We start from the raw sequence: 17,809 nt of genomic DNA, 5'->3' as shown, positions 1-17,809 counted from the left end.
AAATAGTTCAGTGGATTAAGCATAGGAATACAGCAAAAAAAAGTCAATGTACATGGGCATACATACAACTCTTCTTCACCAATTAAAAAAACATGATGCTAAATATGAATCCATGTATTTTAAAATGTCCACCCAAGTGTAGTAAGTAACAAATCCACAATTATTTAAACTTTGATTTTACTCCCCCGTCTAGTGTCACCCAAGTAATAAGAACATTGCTTGGCAGCCAAAGAAAAATATTTTTAAACATGAGGTCTCTAGCCTGTTTTGGAATTCTTCACTGTCCTCTCTGTCCAGGGGAATAGTAGATGCCAGAGATCTTTAAAACAGCTACTTCCACACTACAACACTTTCGTTTCACACCAATTATGTTACCCTACAAGTAAAACCTAATTAAATCTATAGCTCTGAAAAACTCACAGGAATTTACAACAGACATCTTTCCCCCAACACAAAGCGTCCTCCTCTTTGTCCATGCAGTGGACAAAGTTCTTAAAAGCTGAGTGTTGGATAATGTCTCTGAGGTCATTAAGTGTCTCTAGACAAGTCATCTGCCCCCATCATCACAAATGCACAAAGCCCTGGTTATGCCTTTCGCTCTGGAGAATGGCACTACCAGGTTCTGGAAGAGCAGCCCCGCCCCTCACGCCCGCAAACAACCTGGGGACCCTGCACTGGTGGGGGCCCAGGTGCCGACTGTGTTTGACCCGCCAGAGTGGCAGCCAGCGCCATCCAGGCTGAGCGGGCCCACACATGGTGGAGGCTCTTCTCTCCCCACCTCCTACCCCACCGGAAAAGAAAGCCAAAACCGTTCTCAGAGCCCACCCCCCAAAACAGGATGGGTGGGTATGGCCACTGGGCTGGCTCCTCCACGGGCCACTTCTGAACCAATGGCTCTGATTTACAGGAGTAAGTTGAGCCATTTAACTGCTCACATAACTGAGCACACATCTGAGCTACATGTGTGCCAAATGAAGTATGTGATCTCCGCTGCCACAACACTGTAAGCAAATTATGGCTTAGCCTGACAAGAGAGGAGAGACGGCTAAACAAGAATTACAGAGGAGTCACGGGGGACAGAACAATTCACAGGGCCTAAGCGCTTCTCCGCGCCAGCACTGCGGGGAGAGCCAGACAGGGGTGAATGCACTTTATCACTTCATCCCCTCAGCTCTCCACAAGTTGGCACCATGATCCTCCCCCAAGGTCATGCAGGCTGGGTCCCAAGGCTACCATCCCGCGCCCCCCCACCCCATCCCCGGGGGCAACCTTGAAAGCTTCTGAATGGCTGCTGCCCAGCCTGGCCTCTAGTCTAGCCTCAGGGACTCTCCTCACTTCCTGGGACCAGAGAGGATGCTGGCACCAAGCCCTCCGGTGCTGGGGTCCTCTGCTAACACGCAAGCCATGCCATGCTTCGGGTCCACCCTAGCAGGACCCAAAGGAGGCGCTCTCTCTGCAGCTGTGGCTCCCTGGCTCACCCTGCCTATCCCACCCTGAAGAGCTGCGATTGCTTCCACATCTGTCTCCTGATTCAGTCCAGGGTCCTGAGCCCCAGGTCACTCTGACCTAAAGGCATGTCCACTGACAGAACTAATTCAGGTCCAGGGTTTTGATAATAAAGTCAAAGTGACAGTAAAAAGAAGGCAAGGAAGCAGATGCGCCACCTGCCCTGGGCTCGGGAGGAGTCGAGGCCCACTCCACTCTGGTATCCCCAGGAGATAAAAGGAAAACTCGAGGGAAGGCTCTGATATTTCTTTATAACCTCCATGGACTTTTATATAGCTTTTATAATAAGGACAACCAACTTGAATCATTTACATATGTGATCAACTTTAGATTGAGCTCTGATCTGTTCCACCAAAAACGGCTCAAATCCAAATTTTCTGTTCTCTAAGGCTGGACTGACTCCAGACTTGGTGGCCTGATGTGTGGTGACTGTGCTCTTCCCCGTCGGGGGGCTCAGGTCAGGACTAGGATGACCTCACGACTTGAAGTCACCATCCTGGTTGGTCTCAAGCCCGAGTCCCTGGCTCCCTGGAATGCAGTCTTCTTCACACAGACAGCAGGCAGCCTGCCTAGGTTTCGTTACAAAAAGCCTCCATCTAGGATCTAAATGAAGTTACTAAGTCAACTTTCCAGTTCTAGACTTCTAAATCTTTATTCTTTGGCCACCCAGCAATGCTTTTTCTTTTCTTTTTTTTTTTCTTCTCTGTTCCTGCATCCCAAGTAACAACCTATATACATGGTAAGCTGACTGCAAGTAATTTAAATCCAATGGCTTTCTGCCTATTTTAAATAATTATTATTATATATTCACACACAGATATTTGTATATGGATGTACACATAGAGAATGTTCAGAATTGGGAACATCCTTTTGTTTTTGAATCACTACACTTCCACGGATTACTTTATCTGAAGAGGGAAAGATAAATTCTACAGAACTTTCATAGTGGTGATATAAAAATGTAATCCTTTCATCCTTTGATTTTTAAATGGAAAGCTAATATGGCAGAAGAAAAAGCAAGGTTGGAAAGAGGGAATGGGAGGAAGAGAGGAGGAAAAAATGGGGTAGAGCATATTTATGACTTGGCCGAAGACACCAGTCGTGGTGAAAGAGTCATAACAGTGACAGCAAACACCTAGAGTTCAGCTCAGGAGGTGGATGTATTATACTCCCATTTCACAGACCAGGAAGCTGAGTCAAAAAGAGGTGAAGTGATCTCTCAAGGTCAAGCAGCCAATAAATCAACTAGCTGATCTGTCAAGTCACTGAAATCCTGAGATAATATCAAGGCACAGAAATGCCCTAAATGTTCTTAAAAATTATTTCAAGTAACAGAGGGAAAATTTGGTCCTGTTTCTGGAAAGAAAACTTGAAGAAAATAACACATTAATACATATAAGATCTGGAAGAGTTTAATGAAAATAGTTGACACTCTGCTTGAGGCTGCTTCTCAAAACATGTTTTCCTGGCCAGGCCAGCAGCCACAGCCCCACTCCCCTGAGTCCAGGAAGGAAGGTATCCTTGGTGACAAAGGAACAAGACTCCCCATACAGGAAGAGCCCATGCATGGCCTCTCCAATGAGGCCGTCACCACTGTTTATACTCTCAGGCCCCAAAGAGTTATTAGGAAGCATATTTTTTAAAGGGGTTCTCTATTTCAAAATGTTAACTTACTAAAATCAGTGAAGATTTTTTTTCTCACCTAAACTGGGCCTTGATATTGCTAGGACTTGCAGATCTGGTTTGTATTTCTTTCTCTTGCTTCTCCCTCAGGATCCTTTCAGCAAGCAAGAAGTAAGTGGCCGTGATATGATTATACCTGTTGGTTTCCAGGGCCCTGAGGAAAATAAGGGAGAATAAATGTAAGCCACATCAGCAAGTTTGCTTTTTTATAAGTAGAACTCATTTCCCCCAACTAAAATACAAGCAAATAAAATCCAATGATCTGGAATCTTTAAAATTAAAAAAAAACAAAAAAAAAAACAAAAAAAACCCACAAACAAGAAGAAAAACCTAGTAGTTATTTAGATCACTCATGAAATTCTAAAAAACAACTACATAAAAATGTTCATAAGAAAAATCCAAAATGCGAGAGCAGCTGAGCTGAATGTCAATTTTCGATGCAAAAAAAGGTGATGAAGCTTTCCAAGAATGTATGCATTATACAAAACGTTAATCTGTGTCAAAGTGTTCATTTTCATTAAGTTGGCTTACTTGATTCCATCAGAAGTACAAAATGAGCTGTATGAATGTGCACTGAAACACTAGCATCAATAAGAAAAATAAGGGTAAGTTTTTTTTTATACCCGTTGCATTTAATGAATTACTAGTGTAACTGAGACCATATCATTAGCCCCTTCTTTGAATAAAATCAGCGTATTCATTTATCCACTTCAGAAGATTGCTCCAAGTCCCTAGTCTGAACAGGCACCCTGCAGGCCAGCTCAGGACATTCCACCCCATGGGGCACATGGCCACCTATCCTCCCGCAGCTGGCCTGGCCTGAGGACTGCACAAGAGTGCTACAAAGGGTCTATAAGGGCCCAGAAACCGTCATGGTGAGTGAAAATACAAAATGAACACTTAGGAAAGAATACAAGGATCCCTTTTCACAAAATTAACAGGGGGGAGTCACAGCTAACGAGGCAGGGCAGACTGAGGTGCAAGGCTCTAAAAGTTAAGAGCTCTGATGAAACTCTGGGCTCAGAATGACTTCGAGTGGTTTCCTAAGCTGAGTACCAGCTAAGGGCACTGGCTTCTTCTGACGGGACCAAAAACACGTGGCTTTGAGTTGAGGCATCGTGCTCAGGAGGAGGAGCACAGAAGCAAGCCACGAGCAAGAGCGGAGGCCAGCTGGGGGCCATGAGCTCGGGCCTCCCAGCTCAGGCTTCACCGTGCACCTGCCCACTAGTGCACATACAAATGGAGTCACTTGAACCAATGAGACTGACCCTCCCTGCAGATACAACATTGAATTGACACGAATCAAATAGTTCTAAATGACACCGCTGCATGTATTCATTTAAGCTAAGAACACTGAGCCAATTCAGGGAGATACAAATAAGCCTTCTATGCACTCAAAATGAAAAACCACTTTCTACACATTGCTAAAACAAGTGTCCTTGGCAGGCACAGCCAAGTGTCCTGCTCTCTCTGTTCATTTAGGTCATTAAGTATGACAACTCATAATGCAGCTGGAAATCTGCAGAAATTTGTACTTAAACCAAAATTTTGAATCTGAGTTTTTTTTGTTTTTTGTTTTTGCCTCCCCACCACTCCGCCCTGAGTAACTCCTCTTTTCATCATACCTGATGGTTTCATTCAACAGGTTTCTTGAACACTTTGACTTTTCATTTGTGGAAATATTTCATGATTTTCTAGACAGGACCTCTTATAGAAATAAATCATTACTAAAACAAAGCAACTGCATCTTTGTATTATCCTTGATTCCAAACTTCTCAGATTATTAAAAACTGGCTTTGGTTTTAAATGACTTAATTAACAATTTTGTATCTTGTGGGTGGCAGGTTGCTCCAGTAAGGGCTCTGAAGGGCCAGAAAGTAAACATTTTATAGGCTTTGTGGGTCTGTGGTCTCTCTCACAATTACTCTGTCTGATACTGTAGCACAATGTGGCCAAAGACAATACCCAAGGCATCTAGCATGACTGCAGTCCACTAAAACTTCCCTTACAACAATGTGTGACCAGTCCCATGTGTCGACCCCTCAATTAGAGGACTGTGGTCTGCCCCATTCTCTCCACTCACTGTGGGGAGCAGAGGGAGACACAACAATGAAGATGCTGCTATGGAAAAGACGTGTACTGGGATACAAAAGTAGCTACTCCAATCCACCCCGACAGGAAGGAAGAGAGGCCACAGCATTTGATGACACCACCCAGCAATGGTGTACTTATTCACTAGCATAAAAATAAAAACAACACAACAATAAAACCTATGAGACAGGAACTCCAGAAATAAATGACATGACTTCTGCCAATTGGGAACTCTACTCATTAAAGTGTCTGCAGGCCCTGACACGCTAAGAGGAGAGACCATTCCAAGAATCCTAAACCCATGGCCCCGTGCTGGTGAGTGCTGACATACTCCACAATGGCGTCGCGGTCTGCTATGTCCCCGAGCACCATGCGCTGAATGATGCTGTTGTGTTCCTCCTCTGAGAGGTTTTTGTATGACACGAGGGGGATGTTATACTTTGTTGCTGGTGAAGGGTCCACTCCCTGAAGCCAAGGATGATTTTCAATCTCTTCTAAGGAGGCCCTTCTCTTGGGATCTCTCTGTAGCATCCGTGTGATCAGGCTGGAAAGGAAGTAAGTCCACTGTTAGAGCAAACTGTTGGCAGGGCTTAGTAATGGTGGATTATTTTATTAATCAGAATTCTTTCCTATACTTATGCCATCAAATTTCATTAGGCCCACTAGTGGTGGTGGTAGTGTGGCAGATGGTAATAAAGAAAATTTAGTGCCATCAGTTTCATAAATAGAAAATCACAACTGCCAGGGGCACCTGGGTGGCTCAGTGGGTTAAAGCCTCTGCCTTTGGCGCAGGTCATGATCTCAGGGTTCTGGTCAGCAGGGAGCCTGCTTCCTCCCTCTCTCTCTCTGCCTGCCTCTCTGCCTACTTGTGATCTCTGTCAAATAAATAAATAAAAATCTTACAAAAAAAAAAAAAAAAAAAAGAAAGAAAGAAAATCACAACTGCCAGATATACTGGTAAGCCAAACAGCTTCCTATCATCTGGAATTAGCTCTAGATATTAACATCCATTGCTTAATTAACTGTGCCTTAGCTGCAAGCCAGAACCAGATATAATGATCAACGGTGACATACAAAATACAGTGCATGAGCCAATTTCTGCTTCAGAAAGAATAAATGATCCTGATGGAAACAATCACAACGCCACAGGCTTTTTTTTTTTTTTAAAGATTTTATTTATTTATTTGAGAGAGAGACAGTGAGAGAGAACATGAGCAAGGAGAAGGTCAGAGGGAGAAGCAGACTCCCCATGGAGCTGGGAGCCCGATGTGGGACTCGATCCCGGGACTCCAGGATCATGACCTGAGCCGAAGGCAGTCGTCCAACCAACTGAGCCACTAAACATATATTTTGTTTAAATGCATTGTGTGTGTGGGGAAAAATAAATAAATAAAACAAAATAAAATAAAAATACACACACACACACACACACACACACACTCACACACACACACAGGGATGGAAGGAAGCAGACTCAACAGGAAAAAAAACGAAATAAAAGCAGGAATCTTAGGGGATGCCTGGGTGGCTTAGTTGGTTAAGCCGCTGCCTTCGGCTCAGGTCATGATCCCAGCGTCCTGGGATCGAGTCCCACATCCCCACATCGGGCTCTTTGCTCAGCGGGAGCCTGCTTCTCCATTCTGCCTCTGCCTGCCACTCTGTCTGCCTGTGCTCACTCTGACAAATAAATGAATAAAAAAAAAAAAAAAAAAAAAAAAAAAAAGCAGGAATTTTAGGAGGCAAATGACAAAGCTAACCTTTGACCCGAAGGCTTCTGCTTTGGTTTTGAAAGCTATACTGAGTGCAAAAACCAGAATATAATGTGTAGGCAGGGAGTACAACTAGAGCCCTCATAAAGAACTAGGGTCCCAGCTTCAGTGGCAGGGGGAATGAGAAATGAGAAACCAATCTGTTACGATATCAAGAAGGAAAACTGCCTGCCTCAACAGTGGCTGTGGATGTGAGGCAGGGAAATCTCTTCTAAGAATTTCTAGCCACACGCTGGTCCTCACACACATTCGTGGTCCAAATTAATGATATCTGTGTGGTACATGTCAGGAAGAAGTTAATTCAGGTGGTTTTAAAGCTGGAGTGCTCCTAAGTAACCAGAGTAGAGAAGGAAATGTAAAACCTTTCCCTAGGAACATAACTTAAAGGAACTTCCCAAATAATATTATAAGGAATATGACCTCATAGACAAAAAATATCAAGGAAATCAGTACTAACAAAAACTAGTACTACATGATGGCAAAATCAGAATGCAAAGTCTTCAAATACTGAAATTTTCAGACACAGAAGACAACTGTGTTGTATATGTTTAAGACACGGAGAAGCGTGAAATACAAAAGACTGAAAAAAAAAAGCGATAGGTAAATTTTTTAAATTAGATAGAAAGAGAATTGATGAATTGGAAGACAGAGCCAAGGAAATAACCCTGCACCAGTGGACTGAGAAAATATGAAGAGATGAAAAGACAAGGAGGAGAGAGTGAAAATACCTAACATATATCTAATCAAGAGTTCCAGAAGGGAATAAAGGAATGGGCAAGAAACTATATTTGAAATTATCATAGCTAAAGATTTTCCAAATTCATGGACAAACACAAATCCTGACCCAGGAAGCCTAACACATCCTAAGCAGAATGAATAGAAGCTCTTAGAGCAGCCTGAGAAGAGACAATCACCTGAGCAAGAACAATAACAACACGAATAGATGATATCCCAAAAGCAACAAGACATATCAGAAGAGTGTGGTAACATCCTCAATAACCTGAGAGAAAACTGTCCACACCTAGAATTCTACACTCAATGAAACTTTCAAGGGCATATGTAACATAAACAGATTTTCAATGAAAAACTGAGGAAGTCGATCACCAATAAACAAACGTTCCTCAAAGGAATTCTAAAGGGTATAATATTAGCAGAAGAATGTGATCCCAAGTGGAGGAATATACAAAGTTTTAAATCAAGCGTCTGGGTAATTCTAAACAATATTTTTACTATACAGAATTATAATAATAACAGTTTAATTTGTGGAGATAGAAAATATTGAATGGTAAACTGTCCTAAGGATTTTGTGTTGTTCAGGAAGACATAAAGATAAGGATTAACTATCAATTTTATTAAATTAAGCATATAGGGACGCCTGGTGGCTCAGTCAGTTAAGCGTCTGCCTTCGGCTCAGGTCGTGAACCCAAAGTCCTGAGATTGAGCCTCACATAGGGGACTCCATGCTCAGCAGAAACTCTGCCCCTCCCTCTCCCATGCACTTTCATCCCCCCTCAAATAAGTAAATGAAATTGTAAAAAAATTATAATTAAGCATATAAATATGTACGTGTGTGTTAAAACAGGAGACTCACTAAAAACAACTGACTATGACTTCTAAGGTAGTTGAAGGGAGAAAGCCAAGTAAGGGGAAAAAGAAAAATCTCTAGCCAAGTAAGTGGAAAAAGAAAAATCTCTATCAATCCTAAAGAAAGAATAGACCAAAAAAAAAAAAGGGGAGGGGAATGTAGGACAAATATGAAGCATATAAAAAGAGCATAAATATATCTACATCTTAGTAAGTGATAAATCAAATAATCAAAAAACTCAGAAAAGATGTAAGTAATTCAGAACAGCATAATTAATAAGCTTGATCTTAAGGATTTATATATCTCCGATCCCCAAAATGTGAAAATATACATTCCTTTCCAGAACAAAAGGATCATTTACAAAAACTGACTCCATGGTAGGTGTTAAGCAAGCCTTAACACCTAAAACAATGTGAAAAACAGCAACAAAAAACGAGTACTATATAGACTATATTCTTGGACCATAATAGAATTAAGTTAGAAATGAACAACAAAAAAGTAATTAGAAAAATTTTATATATTTGGAAACTGTAAAACACCCTTCTAAAAATCTTAGCAGTCAAATACAGCATGTGAAGCTAGAAAGTACTCAGAACTGAATAATAACAGGGCTATAAATAAAAACTAGTTGAGGTACTGCAGAAATGGTACAAGAAGACAAATTTGATAGCCTTAACTATGACATTAGAAAAGGAAAGTTTGTAACTATGACATAAGAAAAAAAGAAAAAAGAAGTGACTCAGCCCATGAAGTAGGTAGAAGGAAATAATACAGGTAAGAGAAAATTTACAATGTAAAACAAAACAAAAAAAAACAAGGAAATGAATAAAGATAAAAGGCAGTTCCTTGAAAAAGACTAATAAAATTAACAAATCTCAGGCAAGACTAATCAAGACAAAAACAAGAGAAGGCAGAAATTCAATACTGGAATGATAAAGGGCAACATCCCATTGATCTATATACTTTACAAATATACCAGAGAATATAAATACTTCAGGCCAATATATTTGAAAATTTAGATAAAATGGGCAAGCTCCTTAAAAAACAGAAGTCAGCAAAACTGACACAGGAAAAGCAGAAAACTGAGTGGTTCTACAATTACTAAGAATAATCCCTCTACAAGGGAGAAATAGAGAAGGCTCCTAAGATATTATAACTGCTCTATTTCTGACTCTAGGTAACAGGTTCTACCATTCTCACATCATCAGTACATAGAGAAGCCTGTAACTGAATCCAGAGTTTGAATAGGTAAGATAATCACACACCACATTGGGACTAAGATATAGGTCCACTTGGAGAAAAGATTTCTCAAATCATCAGATTTCCTTCTTACCAGCTGATGGGAAAAATTCAAAACTCTGTTACTGCAACAAGATATTTAAAGTATATATAATCTCAGCTGAACTCACTGAAAAATATCACCCATTAAAATAAATGAAGTGTATATATATATATATATATATATATATATATATATACACATATACATGTATATATACATACACACACACACACACACACGTTTTCACTATTCAAATAAAATAATATTGTTAGTCTACTTTTGCTCTTCTTGGTGCTTTTGGTTTTCTAACTCATCCAATATTACCCATATATCACCCATAATGTCCATGAAATACTTGAGCTTCTAACAGTTCTTTTATTCCATTATATTTCTCACTATACATATTACAGAACTATAAAGTTCTTTAAATTCCAAATAATCAACTTGACTGTACTTTTGGTTGCTGGTTTCCCACAATCACATAAACCAACAGGGGAGAGTGGTATATGGATAAAATTAAGGGACACATTATGTAAAACCTAAAATGGTGTGTTGGTGGTTTATTTCAGGAAAAGAAATGCCTTAATTTTTCTCTGGAATTTAAAATAATTCTAGGTGGTCTTCTTTTTTTCGCTTATGCAAAAACAGAAAGGTAGTTCCTATGGTAATATCTTCATTTCAAGTGAGTAACCACCACTCCTGGAAGCTGAAGAGGCATGTAATGGGTTTCTTGAAAACAAGCATATTTAAGACATAGACTTACACAGTTTGTACTCTAGTATTAAATTTCAAATCACATTCTGGGGTTAACGCCCCAAAATATACTTAACAAAAATAAAATATCAAGTTCAAAAATTAAAATGAACTCAGATGTTTATATAATGAAGTCACTTCATTTTTTTTTTTACATGTTAATGGAATAAAACAAAACTTTTGAGGGTGCCTGGGTGGCTTAGTTGGTTAAGCATCCAACTCTTAATTTCAACTCAAGTCATGATCTTGGGGACATGAGATTGAGCCCGGGGTAGGACTCCTTACTCAGCACAGGGTCTGCTTGCAACTGATTCTCTATCTCTTTGTCTCTCCATCTCTCCCCCCACCCCTCCCCATGCTTGCACTCTATATACATACATACATACATACATACATACATACATTATACAAAAAATAAATTAAACTTTTGGTTTTAACATTCTTTTTCTACTTTTACTTACTCTTTACACTCTTTGGACACATGGGATGGTACTGTATATTTGCAATCCATGATCATTGTCAATGTTTCACTGTCATTGGCCTCTTGAAAAGGTGGTTGCCCACACACCAACATGAAAAGAATCACTCCCAGACTCCATATATCTACAAAGCAAAGACATACTGTTAAATATTGGATGAGTTAGAAAACCAAAAGCACTAAGAAGAGCAGAAGTAGACTAACAATATTATTTTATTTGAATAGTGAAAACCATTTATATCTCAAAGGAAAACATCTAGGGAAGAAAACTTGAGTCCCAATAAGGCAGGGGAAGGTATCTGTCTTGTTTACTATTTTTATATTCACCTCAGCCGCATAGTGAATAGTCAATAAATGTTCAACAAAGAGATAAATTAATTCACTAATGCCAAGAACATCGAGAAGAAAGTACCTATCAAGGTTCTCAAGCCACTGAGTAACAGACTGCTGTCTTTCTCATGACATTTACTAGAGAATATATAAACCTAGTATTTTAATACTCTGAAACATGAAAAGGATTTTGCCTAATGTCACAATTATCTCAGTTGCTCTTTACCTCAATGCTGGTGAGATAACCAGATGATGTAAATCACAGTCACTTTATAGTTAAGAAAATTGAAATTCAGAGAGAGAAATATTTCTGTGCTGTCAATGAAGAAATAGATAAGTTATACATTATTTCAGAGGACAAAATTAGGTATGAAGGTGTAAGTAACCAGGAGGCACATATTGGCTTAAAAACAACAGAAGCTACTTAAAAAAGCACTGGGAAAGACTGTAGGCTTCCCATTCGGCAAAGTCTGGGCACCCATCTGTCTAATACTCTGCATAAGACATTCCTGTAGTGATTGTAAGACTAGACTAGTTGACATCTGAGGACCCTCCCAACTGTAGCATTAGCCTAACTCCTACAAGTGCCAATAGCCCCCTACTTCTTGCCATTAGATAAAATCTAACCTATCAGTTGGAAAAATGATGGCTCTTCAAATGAAAAAAGGATGAATCCATCATTTAGGAAGGGGATCACAAATCATTCATTCATTCCAGAAACTTGAAGTAGAGACATGATTACATAAACATTAATATACCAAGAGATGAATTCAAGAAGCTTTCTACCACAAAAAGCTTAGAAGAGAATGTAAGCCACATGGACTCTGTCACATCTGTTAACACTCAACTGCTATTTTCATTTAGCTTACACTCCATGTTATTTTCAGCAGAATTATAACTTGTTAATAAAATACCTTCTCCTTGGTCCAAACTACATAAAGAGGGCAATAAAAGCAAAAACCCAAAAGTTAAACATACTGTGATTTTTTATATATACAACAAATTTTACTAAGGATGCTTTAATGAAAACTGGTTAAGCAGATACAAAAATCTACTAAAATTAAAACATTACATATGTAAGAAGAAAAGGGACCTAAAGATCATTCAGTCCAAACCTGTGGCTCTTCAGTGTCCCTAGGAGGTGGTGTGCCTGGCATTGCTTGTTGGATGCATAAATTATGTGACCTACAGCCCCAGGACAGCAAGTTGGCTCAGGACTCCACTCAACTCACTAACACACATTTCTTTATCTTGATCTTGGAATGCAGAGGGCCATCCCCATTCAAAGTCAAACAACATAAGTAATGTGGCTAGCTGCACCTGTTCTTTAAATATATAATGAGAATTTATAACCCCAATACTAGCTCTAACTTATTAAGAGTTTCAAAGGAAATCTACATAGTTGTAACTTAAACCCTCTCTGAACAACCTGAACCTATTTTTGGTTACCTGCCCCAATTCTCAAGCCAGTCCTGTGAACAAGTGGCAATTATAATTATTCTCCCTTTAATCCATGTGTCCCTTATTTTTCAAAGCAGTTATATTCCTGAAATTCACTATCAAGTATACTCATCTTTTCACCAATGTTTATTAGATAAGAATGGAAATATACCATGGCTTTATTTTTGGTTGATTTACACTACTTTGTTTAGTTTTGGCTATCTCCTCCCCAAAGGAAAGGGATTTTATAAGTGGTTTGCAATAAAAACACATAAACATAAAAACCAGGGTCGTTAAAACACTCCGTCTCTCTTGTTGTTCAAATATTGACTAATGTCTAAGGCTACTACTATAACCAACCCCAACCTCAAATACACATATATCTGAGATATAATATATTCTTATCTTTCTATATAAATCCTATAAAACAATTTTTATAAAATGAATTTGGTTATGTTATTTCTTCTACCATCTCATACCTTAACTGTGGATAACCCAGTTTGGTTATTTAGTTTTTTACTTTTTCTCCATGCTAAATTGGAGATGATATCTGACAGTACAATTATACAAAGCTGAGGTTTTAAAAGGTTAGCAAATAGTATAAACATCCAACTAATAATTACCCCCAAATTCTTATCTGGCTAAAGGAAACTTTCTTTTCCTGTTAAATATCAACCTCAACAGCAATAAGGAAGTCCAATTACCTGGAAATGTTCTCTTCAGGATCATCTGGCCAAGCAGACTCACACACCACTTGCTAGGAAGTGGTGCGTGATTCAAAGGGAGAAAAACAACATAAATATATATACTATTTCTACTGTTTCCAGCCAGGGCTCAAATAATTTCTGAATGAAGAAGTGCTTAAAATGTGTGAAATTTAGAAACACAATTCGGTGCCTGGTAGTTTATGAAGTGAAGTGACATGATGTGTGAAGCATGTAAAAGAGCAGCAGCACTAAGGGAGCCAAGTTTCAGAAAGAGCAAATGACCCTCTCAAAGAGACAATGTGATTATTCAAAGGATTACTTTTTCCATTTACTTCTTTCCTAGATTTATTTTCTCTTCTTCTTGTCTTTGAATGATTTTACTTTTCCATCCTAAGGACCAAAGGAAAGAGATAAAAACAATCACGAGGGCTGCCTGGGTGGCTCAATGGGTTAAGCCTCTGCCTTCAGCTCAGGTTATGATCTCAGGGTCCTAGGATCGACTCCCACAAAGGGGCTCTCTGCTAGGCGGGGAGCCTGCTTCCTCCTCTCTCTCTCTACTTGTGATCTATCTCTGTCAAATAAATTAAGAAATCTTAAAAACAAACAAACAAAAAAATCACAAAACAAACACAGAGTGGTATGACTTTAACCAAGTATTTAAACGTGTTCTCCATCGTTAAATGGGAATAGAACAGTAATGCAATTCCTCTTAATGCTGCGGTGGGCATTAAAGAGATGAAAATCAAATTCATGCTGAGTACTCAGGACAGAGCCCAGAATACAGAAAGCATTCTGAGGAGTCAGTACTGTCCCGCCCTCATTCATCTGTGCCGGGTGGGCATTGTTCCTGAGCACAGAGGACACAGAGATGAATGGGGGACACCCTTGCCCTTACAGGGCTCTCAATTCACTGTTAGAGACAGCCAGCAGATAAGCTCAAGAAGTCACAAAGCCAACACAGACAAAAACTAGTGAAGATAGGGGGAGAGAATAAGAATGGCCTCTTAGTAATGCAGCTACAAAAGGGGACAATTTAAGATCTTGGGTCCCCAGGACAAGACATCTGGTATTACAGGACTAACAACAGCATCAAGAAGGATTATCTATTACATTCCCCTCAAGTGGGGGAGGGAGCTGCTACTTGTCTTAAAAACTCATGTTTGTGAATATTTTAAAATATCTTTTTCTATTTTTTTTTTAACTTGCTTATAAAACTATATATTCCCAAGGTATAGATCATAGGATCAGCTTGGGATCCACCAAGTCCTTAACTGGGGACAGTGGATGATCAGGGAGAAGGAGAGAGAAAGATAATGGAATAGGGACTTCACATTATATTTATTTCAAAAAGATGTTAATGGAATTGTCTATTCATATTCAAGGTACACAGGTTAACAAACATCAACCATCTGAAAAATCAAATTTAATGTTGATACCATCTGAAGCATATTTTTTTATTTCAGACCCAGCTATAGAGTCTTCATTAATAAAAAGGGAAAAAGAAAGTATCACTTCATAAATACAGTTCCTTTGGTTAAAAAACCACTTCTAACTCATGGAACTGTGGGAAGGGGTGGAAAGATAATGAGGTCTTTGTTAGTACAAAGAATGGGAGTTACTGGTCCCCTTACTTGCAGCTCTCAAGCTAGCTGGAAAGAAGAGCACCAAACTCAGCACTGACGTCTCTTTCACCTGCTAACAACACTCAGCAGGTCAACTTGTCATAATACAATATATGCCATTTCTAGAATTGGAAGTGGAGTTTCTACTACAAAGGTCATGTTAGGCAGGCTAACAAAAGATCAAAATGAAAACAAAGCAGAATAAAAGAACATGCTAGTGATTAATCTGAGGAAAAGCTACTGCCAAATGTTGGGGCGGGAAGGGGGTTGTAGTAGAGGATGTCATGACTGCTGAAAAGTCTTCTAAAAAAATCATTTCTGAAGTGAATTATCTAGAGAGCAAAAGAGCGAGCATTGATTAGAAAGTAATAAAAATGGGAAGACCAGAAGAAAAGTTTCAGATGGAAACTTCTATTTTTTTCTTCTGGCATTCTTTTATCAGTATAACTATCAATCTAACAGAAGAAGCAACAGAATGGTTTAAAATCACTACAGATGAAGCAGGGACCAGCACCTTTTATAACATCACTTAAAACCAGCAGGATTTATGCAATCAACTTTTCAGTTCCAACTGTGGTTACCAGCAACTGACATATGACCCAAAACTAATGTAAAAGGCAATGCTTTCTTAGAATAGCAAGTACTGTTACACAAGCATGTAGGTCTCAGGACCTTTGTTCCTTGTACGGATATTCAGAAACCCTAAGGTCAACTGATGTGAATTGCTCCCTACACACCAAGAACTACTGGTGTGCATTCAACAACACCTACAGCTCCAGTTACAAAAGATTCTTGTTTGCAACAAGATCAATGGTTGGTTCTGAGGGACCAGACTAGAGACCATTCTACAAGTGGTCTTCTGAACTAACAGGGGAGGGCGGGGCAAGGAGGAATAAAGCATTTGGACAAGTTCCCATTTTATGGTATTTATATAATCCCTAGTTTTACTAACACTTTAGTTAGAAGCACAATTTTACTATTTCACAAGTAATCATTTCTTAAGCAGAAAGTTAGAATGAATGCCATCACTCATACCTACATCAAAAAACTTTCCCACACCTGAATCCATCTAAATGCCCCCTGAGAACTTAAAAAAATCAATGCTGTCCAAACAAAGCTTATCACCTTTGAAAAAAAAACCTAGTTCTCTCATCTGGGTTCTAGTGTGGTCTGCAGTACCTCCACCTCTCCAATCAAAATTCAGAAGGCATCCCAGACTGCACCTCTCATTCAGGTCAGGAAGATCCTGCCAATTCCAGTACATGCCCAGAATCCTCCAACGCTCCTACCAGTGACCCTCAGCTCTCCGTGAAAGCTCTCCAAACTGCCCTCCCAACCCTGAGAGCAGAATATATCCCCTGCACCCTCAGCAGTGGGCTGGATGTCAGAATGAACCTACAACAAAAGAGAACATAGTACTTTTGTAAACACTGTTGGGTTAGGGCCCCAAAAAGGGCAGCTGCAGCAGGGGGCAGTCCTTAATTATTAATGACCTTCAAATAAAAACTAAGAGAAAAAGAAGACTAAGTACCTGCAATGGGGGAAGGGGGGCACCAGTGAAGACAAGCTACAGTTTGTTTTAGTTAGGGGTTTAATAAAGCCTTGTGCTAACTTGTTTTTTCAAGTCAAAAGAAAACAGGAAAAAGTTCTAGAAGTCCAAAGATTATCAATCACACACTGTGGGACTGCACAAGTTCATAAATCCAAACCAGACAGGCAGAAGACACCCTTTCAACTCAGCACTCTTCCATAAATCACTTTACAAATCTGATTTTAATGAACTTTAGAGAAGAAGAGCAAAAAAAGAGGCCAGGCTAAAATCATGTGATTTCCCTCAGTATGGCCTGATGAAAAGAGCATGCCTGGGCTAATGCATAAGAAAGCTCTGGGCTCAAATCCTACCTCAGCCATTTAATTAGTTACGTATTCTTGGCCAAATTCAACCTGTCTTCTGTGCCTGAGTCCTCTCTTTCACAAAAGGTGGACACCACCACTCATCTGGCAATTTCTGAGAGGGTGTCTGGGGCAAAGAGTTACATGTATCAGTACAGAGACTGCAAGAACTGAGAAAATCCTTACCTCTAAGTACAGGAGGGAGACGGGCAGGGAAAAGCAAAAGGAATTTAATACACTTTATTCAATCTACTTTTGTACTATCTGAATTATCTTACAGGAACTTCATTTATTGCTTGTAAAAAAAGTAATTAAAAATTAGCTGTGCTTAACAGAACATTATGAAGTATATGCACTTCAGTGGGATAAGAAGAAACGTCTTTAGAGGAATGTAAAGGAAATAAAAACAAAAAGCCTACTCTCACTGAGACAGTAATTCTCAACCTGTGGCCCGGGGACACTTGGTTCTCTGTGAAGTTCCCTTAATGAATTCACAGACCAATCTCTCCACAACATAAACACTTATGGTAGGAATAATTTTAGTTTGAATTTTTAGCACAACTAACTTCCTTCAAGGACTTAAAAAAAAAAAAAAAACCTCAAATATCAAAATGCTGGGTCTTGTCAAGCCAAGGAAGGGGCCAGGTCCGTGCTGTTGGCCATTTCACCC

General features: G+C 39.5%; 1 protein-coding gene across 4 annotated transcripts in view; it reads right to left on the bottom strand.

Moving 5' to 3' along the window:
• Window positions 1-17,809, bottom strand: part of SNRK (SNF related kinase) — a 58,220-nt gene that overhangs the window by 4,430 nt on the left and 35,981 nt on the right. For all 4 annotated transcript variants that reach the window (XM_059162271.1, XM_059162272.1, XM_059162275.1 and 1 more), the window contains 3 exons: window positions 11,131-11,272; window positions 5,612-5,824; window positions 3,209-3,343 (listed from right to left, as the gene is read on the bottom strand). In XM_059162271.1, coding sequence (XP_059018254.1) covers window positions 3,209-3,343; window positions 5,612-5,824; window positions 11,131-11,272 — 490 coding nt within the window. The remainder of the gene's footprint in view (window positions 1-3,208; window positions 3,344-5,611; window positions 5,825-11,130; window positions 11,273-17,809) is intronic.

The sequence above is a fragment of the Mustela lutreola genome, chromosome 2 (genome assembly GCF_030435805.1).
Source record: "Mustela lutreola isolate mMusLut2 chromosome 2, mMusLut2.pri, whole genome shotgun sequence".
Taxonomy (NCBI): domain Eukaryota; kingdom Metazoa; phylum Chordata; class Mammalia; order Carnivora; family Mustelidae; genus Mustela; species Mustela lutreola.
Note: the sequence above shows the minus strand (reverse complement) of the source record. Positions and strands in the feature narration are given on the sequence as shown.